Here is a 23956-nt window from a genome sequence, read left to right as displayed (position 1 = left end):
AATACTTCTAATATTGGAAGTTGTAAATTATTTTCAATACAATACAGTTTTGAAAGATCAAAGTCATTTTTAGCTGTGAATAAAATATAGAATAAATGTTGAACTACAGTTTCATTGTCATATGGAAGAGGGATTATATAATATTTCCTGCCTTTGACGGTTTTGCTAGAAAAAATGTTAATTTTGTTAAACGTAAAATTTATATCTTCTTCAAAAATATCGTCCATTATTTTGTTATGCAAATCATCAAGTTTTGATTGCCAAAAGAAAGTGACAATACCTTTGTGGTTTTTGTCGAGAAGTTGCGAATTAGAGGTTTCTATTTTGGAATAATCTATAAGGGATGTGGTTTTGTGAAGGTATGCGAAGTTGTTGTATTCTTCTGTAACTTCCGCTGTGTCGTCTTCGATATCTGAATTATTAGAATTGTCATCGTGAACGATTTCTTCTTTACTTGTGGATGGTCGGTTGTGAATGTCATCGTTATTAGATGCAAGGATAAAAATTTTCTTTTGGAGATCGACACAATCTTGAATATGGTTAATTTTAACACGGGATAAAGCGTCTGCGTTTTTATTTTTTTTACCGGGCTTATACACAATGGTATAGTCGTATTCTTCAAGCTTAAGACGCCATCGAGCTAAACGACTACCAGGATCATTTATCGAAAATAGCCAAGTTAAAGGACGATGATCAGTAACGAGAGTAAATTTTCTTCCGAACAGATAAGGGCGGAAGTGTTTAACTGCCCATACTATGGCGAGAAGTTCCCGTTCTATAGTTGAATATTTCGTCTCTGCACTACATAGAGTTCTAGAGGCATATGCTATGGGAAGGTCTTTTCCAATTGGACCTTGTGAAAGAACTGCACCAATGGCAAATGCACTGGCATCGGTGGTTAGAACAAAAGTTCCCTCGAAATTTGGATAAATGAGTATTGGGTCACGTATTAGAGCGTTTTTAAGCTCATTAAATGAATTTTTGCATTCTGAATTGAATACGAAGGGTGTGTCTTTTTGGAGAAGTCTAGTTAAAGGTTTTGAGATCTTAGCGAAATTGGGGATAAAACGTCGGTAGTAACCGGCTAAACCAAGGAAGGATTTAATGTCTTTTGGTGATTTTGGTTCTGAAATTTTTTGAATAGCGTCTATTTTCTCAGGGTTGGGTTTGACTCCATCTGGGGTCACGAGATGCCCTAAATAAGCTACTTCCTTTCGAAGAAATTCACACTTGTCAGGTTGGAGTTTGAGGTTTGCACCACGAAGGCGTTTGAAGACATCAGTTAACCTTTGTATATGTTCGTGTATGGTAGCGGAATAAACGATAATATCGTCCATGTAAACGAGACATCGTTCGTTTTGAAGACCTAAGAGAATGTTGTCCATGACACGTTGGAAAGTGGATGGAGAATTTTTTAGTCCGAAGGGTAAACGGAGAAATTCAAAATGACCATTTTCAACTGAAAATGCAGTTTTAGCAACGTCCTTGGGATCAATTTCAATTTGGTGAAACCCAGAGGCTAGGTCCAAAGTAGTGAAATATTGACATCTGCCTAACTGGTCTAAGAGATCGGAAATATTGGGAAGAGGGTATCTATCGTCGACAGAGACTTCATTTAGTTTGCGATAGTCGATGACCTCGCGCCATTTTTGTTTCATAGAAGCGTCTAATTTTTTTGGGACAACCCAAACAGGGGAAGACCATGGAGAAGTGGAAGGTCGAATGATTCCTTGTTCGAGCATTTTGTTGATTTGTGACTTTACTTCTTGTTTGTGGACATGTGGGTACCTATATGATTTGGTAAAAATCGGTCTGGCGTTGTTCGTTTCAATAGTATGTTTAATTTCATTAGTAAAACTTAAATGATCTCCTTCTAAATAGAATATATCAGAAAAATCAAGACATAATTGTGTTATTAATTCTTTTTCTTCTTCGTTTAAATGATCGGTGCGTAACTGGGATTGAATTATACCGCGCCTATCAACAGGTTGAGGATTTAAATTGAAAATATTATTTATTTCTTTTTCGTTAGGATTTGTATTAATAGGTTCGATAGATAAATTTGAAAAATCTATAGTTTTTGGGATAGCATTAGCGTTAATAACAGTAGTAAAAAATTCACCTTTGTTATTTACTTTAACTAAAGCATTAGGTAACCTAACTTTTTCACATTCTTGAGAGTGGAGAATAGCGTCTGTGTTTGTTAAACTACATTTTAATTTGAAAATTCTTTCGGTCCTAGGTTCGATTGAAATTCGATTTTGAATATTTTGTTCAGGTTTTTTACAAATTTTGGGAAGAACAGATTCGTGTCCTACTTTATGCAAAGGCATTGTTTTAAAATTCGTTATAAGTTTTTTGGACTTTAAATCGATTATACATTGGTAGCGATCAAGAAAATCTAAACCGAGAATTCCGTCAAATTCGATGTCAAGATCGTAAAGATATACTTTATGGTTGTCGTTATCGGTGAATGGAATAAGTGTGGATTCTTTAATAAAAAGTGTTTGATTTGTTATACCTTGGATGGTAATATTTTCCTTAACTCGTGTTATGTAATTTTCAGCGGTTTTATATTTAAAGATAGAAATACCTGCGCCTGTATCTATTAATATTTTGAATTTTTGCGTAGCGTCAAAAATATAGTATAAATTTTTAGAATTTACCGTAAGAAGAGGGTTTAACAGAAGTTCTGTTCTGGAAAGTTTAGATTGGGATTCATGTTGTCTAAATTCAGAGTTTGAATTTGGGAATTGATTTCGAAAATCGGGTCTGGAGACATTTCGTCTGGTGGGATATCGTAAGGGCTTTCTTGAAAATCCTGCTCTGGTTCGCAGTTTTCTGGATGGTTAGAATAATGATTTTGAAGTTCATTATCTTCTTGAAGAGTGTAATTTTCATGTGAAAATTCCTGGGAATTTCCGGAATAACCGTCGATGTAGATCGGGTTTGAGTTTGCATGATGAGTTCGCTGCGGGTTTGGATTCATAAAATGTGGCTTAGGATAAGAGTTTGAAGATTTCATCGGTATTTGATTCGAGTTGTTGCTAATGTGGCTTTGTTGGAACCAATTAGAAGGTCGCTGTGGATATTGCGAAAAATTTGGTTTGACATGCTGATGCGTACTTCTACATTGATTTGAAGTATGGCCAATTTTATTACACAAAGTGCATTTGGGTTGCTGAAGAGGGGTTCGAATATTCGCAGAATGCGATTTAGGAGAATTTAATTTGACAGATTTTTGATTTTCAAAATATGAGAGTTGGAGTTCTCGACGAATCCTTGCTTGGGCTTCTAAAAGTGAAGTGGGATTACTAGCACGAATGAGTTGACCTAATCTAGGTTCTAAACCTGTAAGAAGTGTATTAAGGGTCATAGTCTCAATTAAAGATATCTGAGCATCCTTTTGCTCTTTGGATCCTAATGTGGTGGATTTTTGAACACATGAATGCATTTTCGCATTTAGGACTTGAAGACGATTGAAAAATGTTAATGCTGATTCATTGGGCAATTGTTTAAGACGTTGAAGGTCATGAATTAGGGAAGGTAAATCTCTAGAATCACCAAAGTGTAGAGTTAATAGTTTCTTTATTTCTAGATACGAATCAGGATTCCTAGAATTAATTAATTGAGCTGCTTTACCGCGGAGCTTATTTTTAATGTGAATCACTAAAAGAATTTTTTGTTGCGTTGTTACCATATTATAAGCACAATCACACGCGTTTATAAAATTTCCTAAAAAGATTTGGTCGCCCTCAAATTCAGGTACGATACAGAAAATTTCCGAAAGTTTATATGGTTCAACTTCCAGCATTGTACTAGGTTCGTCTGATTGAGTTGCCATTATTTTAGGTTTTAAGAAAAAGCAAATAAATTTATAAGAAGTTCAAACACAATTATTTTTTGTTTTAAATATTGCCAAGTTAAACTCGGAGACTAAAATTTAATCAAAATAATTATCGCGGAACGATTCTACGTTGGGAAATTCAATAAATAGGTAATTTTCAACCTTGGGTAATCGAACTTAATAAATTCAACAATGTTGCAAATTAAAAATAAAATTATTCGTAACGATTCTTAACACTTACAGTACTATTTTCATTGCTGCCTTTCGAGACGGTTGATGGGTTTATCCTTGTTCCGGTACGATGGGCTGTCTTCGTTGTTCCCTAGATTTAGGGGTCGGAATCTGCCGCCACTAGTTAGAATACTCGTGTTCTAGCAACGTGAACAGATCCTACTCCGAATTCTTGCCTCTCGAAACGGTGATGGAAGGTTCCTTGTTCCGGCACGACTGGGCTGCGATGGTTCTTCTTTCCGTCTAAGGGATTGGAATCCGCCGTCACTAGTTAGAATACTCGTGTTCTAGCAACGTGAACGGATCCTACTACGACTGCGCCAATTTTTATATTTCACTTTTCAAAAATAACTTTTTAAAAAATATATTTATTAACTTTAAATTAAAATTATAATCGAAATGAAATTGGACATAATAACCTCGCGACGAGAGAATGTTATCAAACAACGTTTTACAATAGAAATTGGTATTTATAATAAATTTATGCTGACGTTGACGGGGTCGACGGCTGCGGATGTTGCGACATATCGTTGACACGACGTTTTCGCAATCGTTGCACTCTTGCAGGTCGGTGGCATTTAACCCATATGGACAATAGGATTTCCGGATATAACATATATATATATATATATATATATATATATATATATATATATATATATATATATATATATATATATATATATATATATATATATATATATATATATATATATATATATATATATATATATATATATATATATATATATATATATATATATATATATATATATATATAACGGGTGACTCAGAGTAAATTTCACTATTTAAACGCGCCTTGTACATCCAACTTAATATTTGGGGGGGGGGGGGGTTAGCGCTGGTTATCAGTCAACATGGAGCAGTGGTCAAATGAGCAACGAGCGTTTATGGTCGAAGCGTTCTTAAAATCGAACGATTCGTATGTTGCGGCACGGCGACGTTTTTGTAACCGTTACAATAATCGGCGTTTACGTGATGCTCCGTCAAACAATATATTGAAATCGTGGGTTAAAAGATTTAGACAAAGTGGTACAGTGGCAAATCAGAAGCGTCCCGGTCAACAGAGGTCCATCAGAACGCCAGAGAATATTGAGATTGTGCGACGTGCTGCGACTGAACATCCGAGGCGCTCAATTCGAAAACATGGCCAGGCCCTGAATATTCATCGCTCAAGTGTGCAACGGATTTTAAGCAAAGACTTACGGTTCCATCCCTACAAAATTCAATTGGTGCAGTTTCTAAAGCCCACAGACTACGAATTACGAAAAAAATATTGTGAGGCAATGATGAATATGTTTTGGAACGAAGGAGGATTGGACAACATTTTATTCAGTGATGAGGCTCACTTCCATCTAGAGGGGTATTGTTAACAAACAAAACTGTCGCTTTTGGAGCCCCGACAACCCAAAGAAAAGCATGAAAAACAATTGCATTCCAAGAAGGTAACAGTTTGGTGTGCCATGTCAGCTACTGGAATAATTGGGCCCCCTAAATAAAAAGGATCAGTATATTTAAAACACTCTTTTTTATTAATCGAGGTATTAGTTACAAGATGTCAAAATCAATGTAAACTTTTACTGTTTTCTTAACTTCAGCAAATGTTGTATTTTGGATTTTATGACGGATACACTTCTCTTAGAGTTAAAGGTTGTAATAAATTCTCTTATTTTAGCTGCACGGTGGGTAAGTGTTTGTTTGGAGGTATTGTGCAAACTCCTTCTGGATGCAATTCACTTCATTCTCGCTCCATACTAAAATAAAAAATATTTTTCATAAAACGTGTTCGAAAAATTAGTTAAGGTGTGTTTGTCGTTATTTTATAAATTAGTATTTGTCACTTACATCGTTTATTTACAACTTTGGAGACTTTTGGCTTATCTGAAAGAAACAGTGTTTTGTCAAAAACACACAACTGTTTCACTTATATTCGCACTAGTATTATTAGTTTTTTGACACCACAGTAACAAAATAAATTTATTAAAAACAAATCTGACCTAAATTTTCGTTAACTCGCATCGGTTTATTTTTACCTCTTATTCTAATGAACCATGCCTATGGCAGTATAACTGAGTAAAAGTAATAAAAACATACAGAATTACCTATATCAGCAGTTTCTTGATCTTCGTTCTTCTTAATGTTTTCAGGAATTGGTTGGTCAAAAATATTATTATCTTTATTCGCTTCAATATTTTCTTTTTTCCACACAAACAATATTTCATTGTCTTGTGTGGGCGCATTTGGTGACGAGGACTCTGAAACCATTTAGATATAAAATGGCAAACTAGTAGTAAACAGAAAACTTTTTGCATGACTACCTTTAGGTTCATTTTCTTCGGGATAGTCAATATCAATGTCCATTTCGTTTATCGATTTGCCTTTATATTCGACAGGAAGGGTTCCTTTTTCCATCATCAATGGTATTTTTGAAACCTTTGCGGTCTGGTAAATATCTACAGGCAGCCTGGAATAACAACTATGAAATTCATACACAAATAAGACTACCTAATTAGCAAACAAAAAAAGAAGACAAGAGAAGAAAAGTGCCTCAACTATGCAAGTTCACACAAGTTATTTTTCTTCAATGGCCTTGTTTTTGTGCAATATTAACATGCGAAAGACAATACCTTTTGGACAGATCGCACGTCTGTCCTTGTATATATATATATAATTTTTTTTTATTATTTTATTTTTTGGTAATTTGCAAAGAGAGAAAGTTTTCTTATGTTTAGTCGGGTTTTTGGGACAAATAATTTTGTGCGTACTCAAATAAAAATTTAAGTTGCTGGAACATTTTTTACCGCGGTATTGCCGTTAAAGTTTTTTTTTGGGTCAAGCCGATCGGGAGTGCATTAACATTCCGTGTGCGGCAGCACCGAGATCTGTTGCGCGTTTTCCGCGAAGGGAACTTTAATTCTAAAGATTTTCGTTGTGCGTTTTTATGTTGTCCGTGGCGTAACACCAGTAAGTTCTGCGAATTGAGTAGCAAAACTTACAGCAAAGAGGAAGCAGGCCTGCTGAGGAGACGGAGGCGTGCGCTTAAGGTGAGACCTTAAAGTTCTTTAGCGGCCCGTTTGGCGATCGGTAGTATTTCTAAATTTTTAAAGCCTACAGTCCACTTTAAAGCTCTTCCGAGCGCGCCGCCCATTTTCTTTTCATATCGGTGGTTATTCCGCGAAAAGAAATTATTTGGTCCTTCGAGCCGGATTCGGCAGTTTTTAGCCTTAGCTACGCAACGGAAAACATTTCTCTCTTACAGAAATTAAAATAAATTCATTATTTCAATCCGCATTATTTTGATTTCGATTATTACCACGGAGAGGGCACAATTTTAATTAAGTTACTTGAAATTGGATTTAAACATTTTCTGTCAAGATCTAATTCTTGAGCAAAACAAAAAAATTGATGACCTTCGCATTCCGTTTTATGTACCTTTCGTCCATACAATACGCAGTTGTTCATTTTAGATAATTTAATTTTTAGTCAGGTAAATAGAGCAGGGCACATAATTTAATATTAGTGTGTGAAGAGTTTGACCAGTTTTTATTAGGTTTGAACCGTTTACTTTTTACTCACCGAAAAGAAAAAAAAATGGGTGATTATAAAAAGAATAAAGTACTCCGGTCGACTGAAATTCATAAATTGAACGAAATATACGATGTTGCTCTGAAAGTTAATGCCGAAGATGAAAGTTTTTATCCCATTCTTGAAGCTATGTATAAAGAACTTGAGGAAACTCGAACAAATTTTTATAAACTTCACAATAAAATTATATCAATCATATGTGATAAGCAAAATGCGGATGAACTATTCAAGATTGAGGATGATTTTCGAAAAAAATTCGATATTCAATATTATAGAATTCAAGCTATTTATACGCAACGTTTAATGAAGCCGACGATGCAATCTGTGGCTATACCGGGTGAACAATTGCCCATCTCTGCATATTTAAATTTACCCAAGCCTGAGTTACCGACATTTAGCGGAGAAGTTACCGAGTTTCGGAGTTTTCTCGATCAATTTGATGCGCGTGTTCATACGGTCCCCCACTTAAAAGCGATTGACAAATTTAACCTATTAGTTTCTTGCTTGAAAGGTGTCGCTCGGGACGCTGTCGACCATTTGGATATCACAGCAGATAATTACACAATTGCTTACGATTTACTAAAAGAAAGGTTCAATAATGTGAGAGTTATTGCTTCAAATTTATGGAATAACCTCGAATGCTCACCTAAACTTACCTCAGATAATTCAAAAGAGTTACGCTCTTTATTAGATACGTTTTCAAAAAATGTCGCAGCTTTGCAAAAACTAGCGTTACCCACGGAACACTGGGACTTTATACTTGTTCAAATGATGCTGAAAAGACTCACGGTTTCTCTAGTTACACTATTTGAACTTCATCACAACGACAGTACTATTCCAAGTTATGCTAAATTAAAGCAATTTTTAAGTAAAAATTGTCTGGCGTTGGACAATATTAATTTTCAAACTAAAACAAAGCAAATTTTTCTCAAAAAGCCAACTTTCTCCAACTCTACAGCAATGCTGGCTCAAACTGAAAATCGACCAAAATGTCCTGTTTGTAAAAATTCTCATTTTATTTATAAATGCAGCGAGTTTTTGGAAAAATCTCCCGCAGAGCGCTACAATCTGGTTAAGAGGGGAAAAATGTGCGTAAATTGTTTAGGCTCTCACCGTTTTAGTACCTGTACCTCAACGTGGAGTTGTCATATGTGCCACAAAAAACATCACACATTACTTCACTTTCAGTCACCCCCCGCTAACAATGATTCGCTTAAGCTCTCTGACCACATAAATCCATTAACCGTAACTGCAGGTTTTTCTTCAGCAAATTCGAGCGTTTTACTTTCCACTGCTTTTCTCGAAATACTCGACGGTCGCGGAATCTACCAGCCGATACGATGCTTACTCGATTCAGGAAGTATGTGTCATTCATAACTCAAAAAACAGTTAGCCGGTTAGGCTTACGACCGTCTCCCCTAGAGGTTCGTATAAACGGCTTAGGCGCCATGCATTCGCAAGCTGATTTAGGTGGAGTAACTATATTTTTTAGACCGATGTATAAAACTCATCATGTTTTAACCACTGACGCTTTAATTCTGAAAAAAATTTGCGAAGACCAGCCTGCTTTGGATGTTAAACATAGTCACTGGTCCCGCTTAACTAATTTACACTTGGCCGATGACCAATTTTCCCGCAGGGGACCTATAGATCTCCTTCTGGGTGCCGACGTCTTTTCTAAAATTCTGTTGGACGGACGCATCCCTGGATCTAAAGACCAGCCCGACGCAATTAATATATTCTTCGGCTATGTCCTTATGGGGAAAATAAATCATTTCAAAGCGCCTGCACTCGCTACGTTGTTTTGTCATCTTGAGGACACGGTTTCCCTTGATCAACAATTGGACAAATTCTGGGAATTAAAGACACTTCCTGATGCACCTCGTCTATCTCCCGATGACATTAAGGCGGAACAAACATTTGTCAGCACACACCGGCGAGACCAGCCGTCTGGTCGGTTCATCGTCGACTTACCTTTTAAGGAAGAAGCCCCTATCTTCCCAAATATCCGATCTCTGGCTTTACAGAGGTTTTATTCCCTTGAGCGGAGACTTAAGAAGCAGCCTGAGATTTACTCGCAATATCGCGATTTCATGAACGAATTTATTGCGCTTAACCACATGGAATCTATTCCAGACGATTCGTTCAGTCCTCTCACTGTTATTATCTATCCCACCATTGTGTTTTAACGCCGGAAAGTTTAACCAGTAAACTAAGGGTGGTTTTTAACGGTTCCGCACACCTTCACAACCAGCCTTCCCTCAATGATATATTCACCGGTCCAAAACTCCAGAGTGATATATCTACAATATTATTAAATTTTCGTTTATTCAGTTGTATTCTGACCGCCGACATTTCCAAAATGTATCGTCAAATTTTGGTTAATCCGCTTCATACGGACTACCAACGAGTTCTTTGGCGCAACACGCCTAACGAGCCTGTAAAGGACTTTCGAATAAACCGAGTCGTGTACGGTCTTTCTTGTTCGCCTTACCTCGCAATACGATATCTGCACCAATTGGCGGTCGAGGAAGGGCATAAATATCCCCTAGCTGCCAAAGCCCTTAAAAGGAACACCTACGTTGACGATATTGTCGTCTCTTGTTGTTCGATCCAAACCGCTTTAGCTTTGCGCGATGAACTCATCGCATTATTAAACACGGGCGGTTTCGAGTTAAAGAAATGGTCCAGTAAGTCCCGCCGTATTGGAGGGAATTCTGACATCCGATCTGGCGATTAACCCCCTTGAATTTGTAAGCAAACTGTCTTCCCCGACTCTAAGGGTTTTAGGATTAGAATGGGATGCTCCATCCGATACCTTCCGATTTAAAGTGAAGGCTTTTGATTCCGGTTGCACGAAGCGACTCCTTTTGTCCAACTTAGCACGGATATTCGACCCCTTAGGCTTTCTATCTCCCGTCACTCTCCTCACTAAGCATATCATTCAAAAAATTTGGTCTCAAAAAATCGGTTGGGACGACAAACCCTCAACGATGTGGTTCGTTGGTGGGAGAAGTACGTATCCGAAATTTCTGTCCTTGGAAATCTAAATATTGCGAGACGCCTTTTACCTAATGAGATGTCCAAATTGGAAATTCACTGCTTTGGCGACGCTAGTGAAATAGGTTACTGCGCTGTGTTATACTTTCGATGTTTAACGTCGTCAGCCTCACCCGTCCTTCATTTCGTAACGGCTAAATCTAAAGTCGCGCCTGTCAAGAAAATAGTATCAATTCCGCGTCTGGAATTATGTGCAGCCGTGTTAGCGGCTCGCTTGGTGTCATTTGTGGCCACGGCTATTAAGTCATCCGATATCGAAGTTACAGATATTTTCTGTTACTCTGATTCCACGGTTACTCTGGGTTGGTTGAGATCTTCTCCGCACCGTTGGAAGACTTTCGTCAGTAACAGGGTGTCTTTTGTTCAGGAAAGAGTTAATCCTTCCAGTTGGCATTATGTCTCATCTAGAGAGAACCCCGCTGACCTTGGATCCCGTGGTTATTTACCTTCCGAGTTAGTGAACAGTTCTCTATGGTGGGCGGGGCCATCCTTTTTGCATTGCAATCCCATTATTTTAGAACGTGACCCCACCGACGTCCACGACCACGAATTGGAGGCTCGCACCTTAAACCTCCATACCACCCAAGCTTCCACAAATTTTCTAGACACCATGCTCGAGAACTCTTCATCCTTAAACAAATGTGTTCGGTCGCTGAGTTATTTGGTACGTTACGTGCATTACTTGCGTAAATCGAATAAATTGGAAACCGGTTTTCTGACATCCTTCGAGAGTTACAATTCTCTGTTAATTTTCGTAAGACGCTCGCAAGACCTATTTTTTAGTCACGAACTCCGTCTTCTTAAGGATGGTAAACCTCTTGCTAAAAATTTCAGGAAACTATCTCCATTTCTTGACGATGTTGGAACTTTGAGAGTGGGTGGACGATTAAGCCAAGCAACCATTTCCTACGAACGTAAATTTCCTGCGTTACTTCCTAGCCAGTGCCGATTAACTGAGATGATTATCGAGTCGACTCATGTACAGTATTTACACGCCGGCATCCAAACTGTCCAAATTTCCCAGCGTTTCTGGATTCTTTCTCCAAAACGAGCAATCCGAAGGGTTTTGTCCAAATGCGTCAAATGCTTTCGAGTAAACCCCACGTCGCCTGTTCCTTTAATGGGAAACTTATCCATAGCGCGCATTTCCGAACTTAAGCCCTTCAGCACCGTCGGCGTCGATTTCGCAGGACCTTTCCCAATTTTAATGTCCAGGATTCGAAAGGCACCGATCCTTAAAGCATACCTAGCACTCTTTATTTGTTTCTCCACCAAGGCTGTTCACCTGGAGCTAGTGTCAGATCTGTCCACGAGCGCATTCTTAGCTGCCTTTAAACGATTTGTCAGCCGCCGCGGCAGATGCGATAACATTCATAGCGACAACGGCACAAACTTTTCTGGGGCAAGTAAAGAATTAAACAGGCTGGCTGAAACCGCCGCCAATCACCACTACATTAAGTGGCACTTTATTCCCCCCTCATCTCCACACTTTGGAGGACTATGGGAGTCCAACATCAAAACGGTTAAGGGTCACATAGCCCGTACGATTGGGGAACAGGTATTAACTTTTGAGGAACTCTACACTTTATTCACCCAAGTTGAAGCGATAATGAATTCGCGTCCGTTATGCCCTCTAAGTGAGGATCCGAACGACTTGAATGTTTTAACGCCCGGGCACTTCCTCACAATGGAGCCTTTGAACGCCCCTCCCGAGGACCTCGTGCAACACGTCCCAATCGCCTTTCTCGTTGGCAGCTTCTCTCCAAATTTCACCAACAGATCTGGACTCGATGGTCTAAAGAATATCTCCATACGCTCCAAAGAGCCAAATGGAACAGTCTCTCTGCAAATGTAAACCGGGCGCTTTAGTGATTATAAAACAGAGCAACTCACCTCCTTTACAATGGCCCATTGCTCGTTTAAGCGAAGTCCATCCCGAACCTGATGGTGTCGTCCGAGTGGCTACCGTCCGGACAAGCACTGGCGTTTTCAAACGCCCCGTGATTAAGTTGTGTCCCTTGCCTATCAACCCATGACAATACTGCGTATTGTGGTGGGCGGTTATGGAGAGATCGCACGTCTGTCCTTGTATATACATAATTTTTTTTTATTATTTTATTTTTTGGTGATTTGCAAAGAGAGAAAGTTTTCTTATGTTTAGTCGGGTTTTTGGGACAAATAATTTTGTGCGTACTCAAATAAAAATTTAAGTTTCTGGAACATTTTTTACCGCGGTATTGCCGTTAAAGTTTTTTTTGGGTCACGCCGATCGGGAGTGCTATTAACATTCCGTGTGCGGCAGCAGCGAGATCTGTTGCGCGTTTTCCGCGAAGGGAACTTTAATTCTAAAGATTTTCGTTGTGCGTTTTTATGTTGTCCGTGGCGTAACACCAGTAAGTTCTGCGAATTGAGTAGCAAAACTTACAGCAAAGAGGAAGCAGGCCTGCTGAGGAGACGGAGGCGTGCGCTTAAGGTGAGACCTTAAAGTTCTTTAGCGGCCCGTTTGGCGATCGGTAGTATTTCTAAATTTTTAAAGCCTACAGTCCACTTTAAAGCTCTTTCGAGCTCGCCGCCCATTTTCTTTTCATATCGGTGGTCATTCCGCGAAAAGAAATTACCTTTTTTGTAAAGAACTAGTCAGCAACTCAACCTTAAGTACCTATAATTTAAAGTTCGTAGAAACATGGCTGCGAACACTTTTTTTTGGGATCTGAAACGTTTACTCTTTTGTGGAAGCTCAATATTTTTGGTGATGTTAAATATCTACAGGGTGGGGCAATTTTTGGTCAGTTAAATTTATCCTCAAGTTTTTTGTGTGATTCCACTTACTTTCATTAATGATTGAGATATTAAATTAAATAAAAACATATTAAATATTACAGCTTGGTTTTTAAACATTGTAAATTTATGTTAATAAAACAAAAAAGTAAAAATGAAATTTTGTTACTCCTATTTAACATACGCGATTGCAATACGATTATTAGAAATTGTCCCCCCGTAACTACAAATTCTTGCATTTTAAGAGATACGATAATTTTGCCTGTGTATATTTCGATATGTGCTTATCCATTTGATATTTGATATTGCAAATTAATTACAATTGCAATTAAAATATTGACAGAAAAAAACTTAGTTTAAACTGTTTGTTAGTTTGTTTGTTTGTTAGTTGTCATTAACAAAACTAAGATTTAAAAAATATCTTACTCATAGTATTCATCGTGAGTTTTCTGGGTATCGCCCATAAAATTCGCAAATTGCTTCGTTTCGTTTGGTGTCATATTAAGTATTTGCATGACAGTAGCGATGTGCTTTCGTAATTTGTTGCTAGAAATAGCATCTGGATTCTGCAACTCATTTTTTTTTTGTTAGCATTCTAATGGCGACATCACTTTTGCCCCACTTTATCTTGCTGCCAGGTACGGCGAAGACATAAATTTTTCTTCTGAAATATATTTATTTCTATTACTCAACATAGTTTCAATAAAATCTTCCAGGTAGATATAAGCAGCAAAAACCGCACATAACCTCAATTTCCTAACCCCCCGCAGCGGGCCCCCCCGCGCGTGGCGTCCTAGTGTACCCCCTGGCTACCAGAGTGCGCTCCGCCCCCCACCCAGCTTGTGTAGCGTCCTGTTTTGCCCCGGTTCCGCCCGTCGCTGCTAGATGTCGCGCGCTCCGACCGTCGTAGGCCCCCCCCGGTAGAGGGCGGTGACGGTGCGGCGCGGAGACGGTGTGGCGCGGTGACGCGGGGGATCGGGTCGTCGGTAAACAAGTCGAGTGACTTATACAGAGTGTCTCAATAATCACGGTTTAATAAAAGAAAAACTATAGATACAATAACAAATATTTATTAACTCATATGTAGACAACGTAGTGCTTCGTACAAGCGGTGTTTCTGGTCCATGAGATTTTCTACTTCATGGCGGTCGAGGATAATTTCGTCGCCATGATCCTGTTTCAGTATCAACTCACAGCTCTCTTCGTCGTTCGAATAGGTCACCTCGATACTGCTCCCGATGTAGACTGTTATGTCGTTCCAGAACATGATTTCTCCCACCTCGTCCCCCAGAAAGAACAAAAAATCCCAAAAATCCTGGACTTGAAAATCTATGTGCTTGTTCTTGAAGATGAAACGGACACCTGAATTCTTTATTTTGAAAATCGTGTTTTCATCGATAGTGACCACTTTGTTACACATTGCGACAAACAGACTGACTTCGGTATCAAATTCAAATGTACTTATATATCAACAACCCCCCACTATCGGTGTAATTAAGCGAGATATTTACATTTAGTCAATTTGAATAAGCATTTTGCCAAAAGAAGCAAACAAGCGCACGTAGTTACATATAGCGGGATTAAACTAGTTTTTCGATCTGCCGAGATGTTGTATTCGTTACCGCAATTGTCGTTAACGCCGCCGCTGGTGTTATTACCTTGTAATTTAAATACGGCTTATCTGCGGTAGTGTTATTCGACAATGTCACGCTAAAAGTTTGTAGCTTGTCGATTCCGTTGACCTGAACGAGTTGCATACGCGTCCATGTTTCGGGCCAAATGCAATGATTATTATGATTTTTGAAACAAACGAACGCTTCAATCACATCCTTAGGTTTATGTATATAGAAAACGTTTTGTACCACAGCCGACAACAAAACAAAGTGAGCACTTAACAAAACCATGTTTCTAGCCCGAATGAATCTATTATAGATCTCGGTAACTGCTTTTATAACACTCAAACAATAATGACATTTATTCTGGGGAGGTGCCGGGCCGTCGATATGCATTTTGCTGTCCGGTCTGTTATAGTGAACAAAGCAGGGCAAATGAGTTTGCAATTCAAAATTGTTGCGATGTCGTACTGGTAACTTATGCCACATATTTAACAAATCGTGCGGTCTCACATGCTCCAAAAAATGTTGCACAGGAATCAATTCAAGTTGTTCGGTATCCAAGCTTCTAAAATCGTCGAAGAAAACTATCTTCTTATTCATTGTTGTGAAAGATCGATAACTTTCTTAACAAATCCCTAATTTGTTTAAAGACACTCTCTGTGGGACAATTAATTCCGACAAGACTCAAGTCTATTTCACCGACTCTCGTTAATTTATTCAAAAATTCGTTGTATTCGTAATACGTTTTCTCTTTGAAAAAATACAAATGTCCGTTGGTGTATCGAAACGCGCCCGACAAATCCTCGGGCAGACCCGGAAACAGTTCCGTAGTAAAACCGTGTTCACTCGCACTCAAAAAACACTCGTCTATTTCTGCATAGTAGCGTTTACCGTAAAATATATACGTTCGACCGCCATACGTATTAAAAATGGCGTTCACTGTTTTACCCGCAGGCACACCCAATCGCTGGACGCTTTGTCGGTCGCCCACTACCGTGAAACTCGGAAAGTGAAGTAAATAAAACGAATCACCGGTGACTACCAAAAGTTGTCCGTTGGGTCTTTGGTAGATATGCGAAATAGGAGCGTAAATAGGGACATAATCTGATATCATTTTAGGTTCCATGTAGACTTTATCACCTAATCTTATTATCCAAACCCATTTGTCGTAAAATAGATACATATGATGGTTAGACGTAACCAAAAATATGGATGGATTTACGTGACACAAATCTGGTACTTTTGTTTCGTTTTTCCCTATCGGAGGTTTCGTAGTTGTAGTAGTAGTGGTAGTGGTAGTTGTTGTTGTTGTTGTTGTTGTTGTAGTGGGAGTTGTTACGCGGGCGGTGGTTGTGGTTTTTTTACCATATAAACGTTGAAGACCTGCAACATCGTCGTATGACAATGTCTTAGAATTTAAGCTATACCAAGGGTACATAATGGCATTGCGATCGTTACTGTGCGCCAAACCCAACGTATGTCCAATTTCGTGGAACAACACAGTAAACAAGCTCGTCTTTCCTACGGGCGCAGGCACTTCTAAACCGTAGTACCAATCTTCGGATTTATCCAAATGAACTTCAACGCACTCTTGTTGTTGATTTGGAAAAAATGCATGTCCTAATATGTTACCCCTTCCGTCGAAAGCAAAAGGGCAGGTTTCGTTCCCTTTACATCTTATGCTATGTCTGTGGGTAGTATATTTGTCAGACATCAAAATCATTATATCCGGTTCTGAGTAATTTAAGAAAAAATTTAAATTTGATTCATCACTCCATATTTTAAAAACCTCGGTTGCCAGCACTTTTAACTCTTGATAGTGACTGGGCGGTACTTGAATATACCAATTTAAATCCGTTTTCTGCCATCGCGAAACAGTCGTGAAGGCATTTTCTATTACACCACATCGGGGTTTATTTATTAGTTCGACGGTTTCGTTATTAAAAGTACCATCCACCGGTAAATTATAGAAATCCTGAAAATCCATTAGAGCATTAGAGCATTAGAGTTGCAAACTGGACGCATTGATCTGCGTTAAAGATTCGTTGTCGTTAGGTGAAAGGAATCCGAATTTTTGTAAATATTCAATCACACCTTCCTCGGGCAGCGCGGCGACTATCGTCGACAAGTCCGAACAGGTAGTAAAGACAGCGTAGCATAGCAACAAGACTCTCATCTCGTTCAAGGTCAGTAAAATACTAAAATGTATTCGGTTCCTAGCTAATCTTTTATAGGTAAAATAACAAAGAGAAGTGATGAACCAAACGCTTTTAGTCGCTATTTTGCGTGAGATGACGGAGAATATTACTCGAGAAATGGAACGAAAAAAGAATTATACTTCAATAGATTACAGTTTCGCAATTTGTATTCATATCATAGCATTATCGTGCTTTATTTTTACGTGTAAATGTATTATTAATTTTTTTGGATTGAAATAAAAAGTCTTATTTAAATAAAAAAAAAAGTTTTATTTCATACAGGGATCCTTGAATACAACCAATTATATAAAAGGGCAGAATTTCTCAACGCGCACATGCGCAGTCTTCCTCCGGAGTGAAACATGCAATGGGCGTGATCCGGTTGAAATTTCGGAGGATTCAACCAATTATCATCGTCGAATTTCTCCATGTTAATGACTCTGCATGCGACATCCTCCCGATCCATTTTCGACATTAAAAATTCCATTTTTGATCTTCCTCTCACGTATATCAAGTCAGCATTTTCTATCAGTAGTGCGATTAACGTATCAGTGTCGGAATATTGAACAAAACCAGAACTGTATTTGAGACCGTGATGATATTGTTCGAGCCAGCGTACCGTTCTTTTTTCTGCACCGGTCAACGTGCAATATTCACGCGGCGGTATCAAAACGTAATGACTAATTTGACATCCATTGTAGACAGCCATTTCTTTAACGACAAATCCATCTTCTAACTGGAAGCCTTGAATATCTACCACAACGATGCGCATTTTTAATATGACTGGTTAAGATTAGGTTCCTCCGGCGGTATTTATGTTAGATTTCGAACAATCTCGCTGAGCGGTAGTTGTTCCACGATACAATCGTGAATGGTGATGCAATAGGCACGTGTATTCGCGGGAAATCCTTTTTTTGCTTCGATGTCTAACTTTACGTCGACAGTGCTGGATTTTACAATGTCGTTTCTTCGAGAACAGTCGATGACGAAAATCGCGCAGTTTTTGAAAGCTATATAGTCAAGCAACGCAGTTTTTTCCTCACATCCCTTATAACAAGCTCAGCGAGATGGTTCGAAATCTAACATAAATACCGCCGGAGGAACCTAATCTTAACCAGTCATATTAAAAATGCGCATCGTTGCGGTAGATATTCAAGGCTTCCAGTTAGAAGATGGATTTGTCGTTAAAGAAATGGCTGTCTACAATGGATGTCAAATTAGTCATTACGTTTTGATACCGCCGCGTGAATATTGCACGTTGACCGGTGCAGAAAAAAGAACGGTACGCTGGATCGAACAATATCATCACGGTCTCAAATACAGTTCTGGTTTTGTTCAATATTCCGACATTGATACGTTAATCGCACTACTGATAGAAAAGGGTGACTTGATATACGTGAGAGGAAGATCAAAAATGGAATTTTTAATGTCGAAATTGGATCGGGAGGATGTCGCATGCAGAGTCATTAACATGGAGAAATTCGACGATGATAATTGGTTGAATCCTCCGAAATTTCAACCGGATCACGCCCATTGCATGTTTCACTCCGGAGGAAGACTGCGCATGTGCGCGTTGAGAAATTCTGCCCTTTTATATAATTGGTTGTATTCAAGGATCCCTGTATGAAATAAAACTTTTTTTTTATTTAAATAAGACTTTTTATTTCAATCCAAAAAAATTAATAATACATTTACACGTAAAAATAAAGCACGATAATGCTATGATATGAATACAAATTGCGAAACTGTAATCTATTGAAGTATAATTCTTTTTTCGTTCCATTTCTCGAGTAATATTCTGCGTCATCTCACGCAAAATAGCGACTAAAAGCGTTTGGTTCATCACTTCTCTTTGTTATTTTACCTATAAAAGATTAGCTAGGAACCGAATACATTTTAGTATTTTACTGACCTTGAACGAGATGAGAGTCTTGTTGCTATGCTACGCTGTCTTTACTACCTATTCGGACTTGTCGACGATAGTCGCCGCGCTGCCCGAGGAAGGTGTGATTGAATATTTACAAAAATTCGGATTCCTTTCACCTAACGACAACGAATCTTTAACGCAGATCAATGCGTCCAGTTTGCAACGTGCCCTAATAGATTTTCAGGATTTCTATAATTTACCGGTAAATGGTACTCTTAATAACGAAACCGTCGAACTAATAAATAAACCCCGATGTGGTGTAATAGAAAATGCCTTCACGACTGTTTCGCGATGGCAGAAAACGGATTTAAATTGGTATATTCAAGTACCGCCCAGTCACTATCAAGAGTTAAAAGTGCTGGCAACCGAGGTTTTTAAAATATGGAGTGATGAATCAAATTTAAATTTTTTCTTAAATTACTCAGAATAATAATATAATATTATAATAATAATAAGATTAGGTGATAAAGTCTACATGGAACCTAAAATGATATCAGATTATGTCCCTATTTACGCTCCTATTTCGCATATCTACCAAAGACCCAACGGACAACTTTTGGTAGTCACCGGTGATTCGTTTTATTTACTTCACTTTCCGAGTTTCACGGTAGTGGGCGACCGACAAAGCGTCCAGCGACTGGGTGTGCCTGCGGGTAAAACAGTGAACGCCATTTTTAATACGTATGGCGGTCGAACGTATATATTTTACGGTAAACGCTACTATGCAGAAATAGACGAGTGTTCTTTGAGTGCGAGTGAACACGGTTTTACTACGGAACTGTTTCCGGGTCTGCCCGACGATTTGTCGGGCGCGTTTCGATACACCAACGGACATTTGTATTTTTTCAAAGAGAAAACGTATTACGAATACAACGAATTTTTGAATAAATTAACGAGAGTCGGTGAAATAGACTTGAGTCTTGTCGGAATTAATTGTCCCACAGAGAGTGTCTTTTAACAAATTAGGGATTTGTTAAGAAAGTTATCGATCTTTCACAACAATGAATAAGAAGATAGTTTTCTTCGACGATTTTAGAAGCTTGGATACCGAACAACTTGAATTGATTCCTGTGCAACATTTTTTGGAGCATGTGTGACCGCACGATTTGTTAAATATGTGGCATAAGTTACCAGTACGACATCGCAACAATTTTGAATTGCAAACTCATTTGCCCTGCTTTGTTCACTATAACAGACCGGACAGCAAAATGCATATCGACGGCCCGGCACCTCCCCAGAATAAATGTCATTATTGTTTGAGTGTTATAAAAGCAGTTACCGAGATCTATAATAGATTCATTCGGGCTAGAAACATGGTTTTGTTAAGTGCTCACTTTGTTTTGTTGTCGGCTGTGGTACAAAACGTTTTCTATATACATAAACCTAAGGATGTGATTGAAGCGTTCGTTTGTTTCAAAAATCATAATAATCATTGCATTTGGCCCGAAACGTGGACGCGTATGCACCTCGCTCAGGTCAACGGAATCGACAAGCTACAAACTTTTAGCGTGACATTGTCGAATAACACTACCGCAGATAAGCCGTATTTAAATTACAAGGTAATAACACCAGCGGTGGCGTTAACGACAATTGCGGTAACGAATACAACATCTCGGCAGATCGAAAAACTAGTTTAATCCCGCTATATGTAACTACGTGCGCTTGTTTGCTTCTTTTGGCAAAATGCTTATTCAAATTGACTAAATGTAAATATCTCGCTTAATTACACCGATAGTGGGGGGTTGTTGATATATAAGTACATTTGAATTTGATACCGAAGTCAGTCTGTTTGTCGCAATGTGTAACAAAGTGGTCACTATCGATGAAAACACGATTTTCGAAATAAAGAATTCAGGTGTCCGTTTCATCTTCAAGAACAAGCACATAGATTTTCAAGTCCAGGATTTTTGGGATTTTTTGTTCTTTCTGGGGGACGAGGTGGGAGAAATCATGTTCTGGAACGACATAACAGTCTACATCGGGAGCAGTATCGAGGTGACCTATTCGAACGACGAAGAGAGCTGTGAGTTGATACTGAAACAGGATCATGGCGACGAAATTATCCTCGACCGCCATGAAGTAGAAAATCTCATGGACCAGAAACACCGCTTGTACGAAGCACTACGTTGTCTACATATGAGCTAATAAATATTTGTTATTGTATCTATAGTTTTTCTTTTATTAAACCGTGATTATTGAGACACTCTGTATAAGTCACTCGACTTGTTTACCGACGACCCGATCCCCCGCGTCACCGCGCCACACCGTCTCCGCGCCGCACCGTCACCGCCCTCTACCGGGGGGGGCCTACGACGGTCGGAGCGCGCGACATCTAGCAGCGACGGGCGGAACCGGGGCAAAACAGGACGCTACACAAGCTGGGTGGGGGGCGGAGCGCACTCTGGTAGCCAGGGGGTACACTAGGACGCCACGCGCGGGGGGCCCCCGCTGCGGGGGGTTAGGAAATTGAGGTTATGTGCGGTTTTTGCTGCTTATATCTACTTGGAAGATTTTATTGAAACTATGTTGAGTAATAGAAATAAATATATTTCAGAAGAAAAATTTATGTCTTCGCCGTACCTGGCAGCAAGATAAAGTGGGGCAAAAGTGATGTCGCCATTGGAATGCTAACCAAAAAAATTGAGTTGCAGAATCCAGATGCTATTTCTAGCAACAAATTACGAAAGCACATCGCTACTGTCATGCAAATACTTAATATGACACCAAACGAAACGAAGCAATTTGCGAATTTTATGGGCGATACCCAGAAAACTCACGATGAATACTATGAGTAAGATATTTTTTAAATCTTAGTTTTGTTAATGACAACTAACAAACAAACAAACTAACAAACAGTTTAAACTAAGTTTTTTTCTGTCAATATTTTAATTGCAATTGTAATTAATTTGCAATATCAAATATCAAATGGATAAGCACATATCGAAATATACACAGGCAAAATTATCGTATCTCTTAAAATGCAAGAATTTGTAGTTACGGGGGGACAATTTCTAATAATCGTATTGCAATCACGTATGTTAAATAGGAGTAACAAAATTTCATTTTTACTTTTTTGTTTTATTAACATAAATTTACAATGTTTAAAAACCAAGCTGTAATATTTAATATGTTTTTATTTAATTTAATATCTCAATCATTAATGAAAGTAAGTGGAATCACACAAAAAACTTGAGGATAAATTTAACTGACCAAAAATTGCCCCACCCTGTAGATATTTAACATCACCAAAAATATTGAGCTTCCACAAAAGAGTAAACGTTTCAGATCCCAAAAAAAAGTGTTCGCAGCCATGTTTCTACGAACTTTAAATTATAGGTACTTAAGGTTGAGTTGCTGACTAGTTCTTTACAAAAAAGGTAATTTCTTTTCGCGGAATGACCACCGATATGAAAAGAAAATGGGCGGCGAGCTCGAAAGAGCTTTAAAGTGGACTGTAGGCTTTAAAAATTTAGAAATACTACCGATCGCCAAACGGGCCGCTAAAGAACTTTAAGGTCTCACCTTAAGCGCACGCCTCCGTCTCCTCAGCAGGCCTGCTTCCTCTTTGCTGTAAGTTTTGCTACTCAATTCGCAGAACTTACTGGTGTTACGCCACGGACAACATAAAAACGCACAACGAAAACCTTTAGAATTAAAGTTCCCTTCGCGGAAAACGCGCAACAGATCTCGCTGCTGCCGCACACGGAATGTTAATAGCACTCCCGATCGGCGTGACCCAAAAAAAACTTTAACGGCAATACCGCGGTAAAAAATGTTCCAGCAACTTAAATTTTTATTTGAGTACGCACAAAATTATTTGTCCCAAAAACCCGACTAAACATAAGAAAACTTTCTCTCTTTGCAAATTACCAAAAAATAAAATAATAAAAAAAAATTATATATATACAAGGACAGACGTGCGATCTGTCCATAACCGCCCACCACAATACGCAGTATTGTCATGGGTTGATAGGCAAGGGACACAACTTAATCACGGGGCGTTTGAAAACGCCAGTGCTTGTCCGGACGGTAGCCACTCGGACGACACCATCAGGTCCGGGATGGACTTCGCTTAAACGAGCAATTGTAAAGGAGGTGAGTTGCTCTGTTTTATAATCACTAAAGCGCCCGGTTTACATTTGCAGAGAGACTGTTCCATTTGGCTCTTTGGAGCGTATGGAGATATTCTTTAGACCATCAAGTCCAGATCTGTTGGTGAAATTTGGAGAGAAGCTGCCAACGAGAAAGGCGATTGGGACGTGTTGCACGAGGTCCTCGGGAGGGGCGTTCAAAGGCTCCATTGTGAGGAAGTGCCCGGGCGTTAAAACATTCAAGTCGTTCGGATCCTCACTTAGAGGGCATAACGGACGCGAAAAAGTAAAAGAAACAATAATAATGCGGATTAGTACAGATTATTTTTAAATATATTTTTTCGATATATTTTTGCATAATGATGTTTAAACATCTTAACGAAATTACCAAAAAACCACAATAATTTTCTAATATTTCATCGCATGTAATTGCCTAATAATATCATACATAATATCACATAATTGCCTAATTCGTGAAATTACCAATATGACATATTTTAATTGTAACGTGAAATTTGTGACGTCATTGACAGTTGCGACGTTATCCAATACGGTTCTGCAGTGCCCATCCGAATTTGAATCTATGGTAGATACAACCACAT

At 38.7% G+C, this 23956-nt stretch overlaps 2 protein-coding genes across 2 annotated transcripts; one reads left to right on the top strand and one right to left on the bottom strand.

Moving 5' to 3' along the window:
* Positions 1-4975: 4975 nt before the first annotated feature.
* On the bottom strand, positions 4976-6541 carry LOC132695986 (uncharacterized). The gene is made up of 3 exons (XM_060660503.1): positions 6418-6541; positions 6202-6354; positions 4976-5590 (listed from the first exon to the last, which is right to left on the bottom strand). The coding sequence occupies exons 1-3, from the start codon at positions 6512-6514 to the stop codon at positions 5469-5471; spliced, it is 372 nt and encodes a 123-aa protein (XP_060516486.1). The 5' UTR covers positions 6515-6541; the 3' UTR covers positions 4976-5468.
* Positions 6542-10046: 3505 nt separating this feature from the next.
* Positions 10047-23588, top strand: LOC132695992 (uncharacterized). Its single transcript, XM_060660510.1, has 5 exons — positions 10047-10374; positions 10475-10699; positions 10942-12537; positions 23237-23358; positions 23457-23588. The coding sequence occupies exons 1-5, from the start codon at positions 10047-10049 to the stop codon at positions 23586-23588; spliced, it is 2403 nt and encodes an 800-aa protein (XP_060516493.1).
* Positions 23589-23956: the final 368 nt, after the last annotated feature.

This window comes from Cylas formicarius, unplaced genomic scaffold, assembly GCF_029955315.1.
Source record: "Cylas formicarius isolate icCylForm1 unplaced genomic scaffold, icCylForm1.1 PGA_scaffold_18__1_contigs__length_1836631, whole genome shotgun sequence".
NCBI classification, from domain to species: domain Eukaryota; kingdom Metazoa; phylum Arthropoda; class Insecta; order Coleoptera; family Brentidae; genus Cylas; species Cylas formicarius.
Note: the sequence above shows the minus strand (reverse complement) of the source record. Positions and strands in the feature narration are given on the sequence as shown.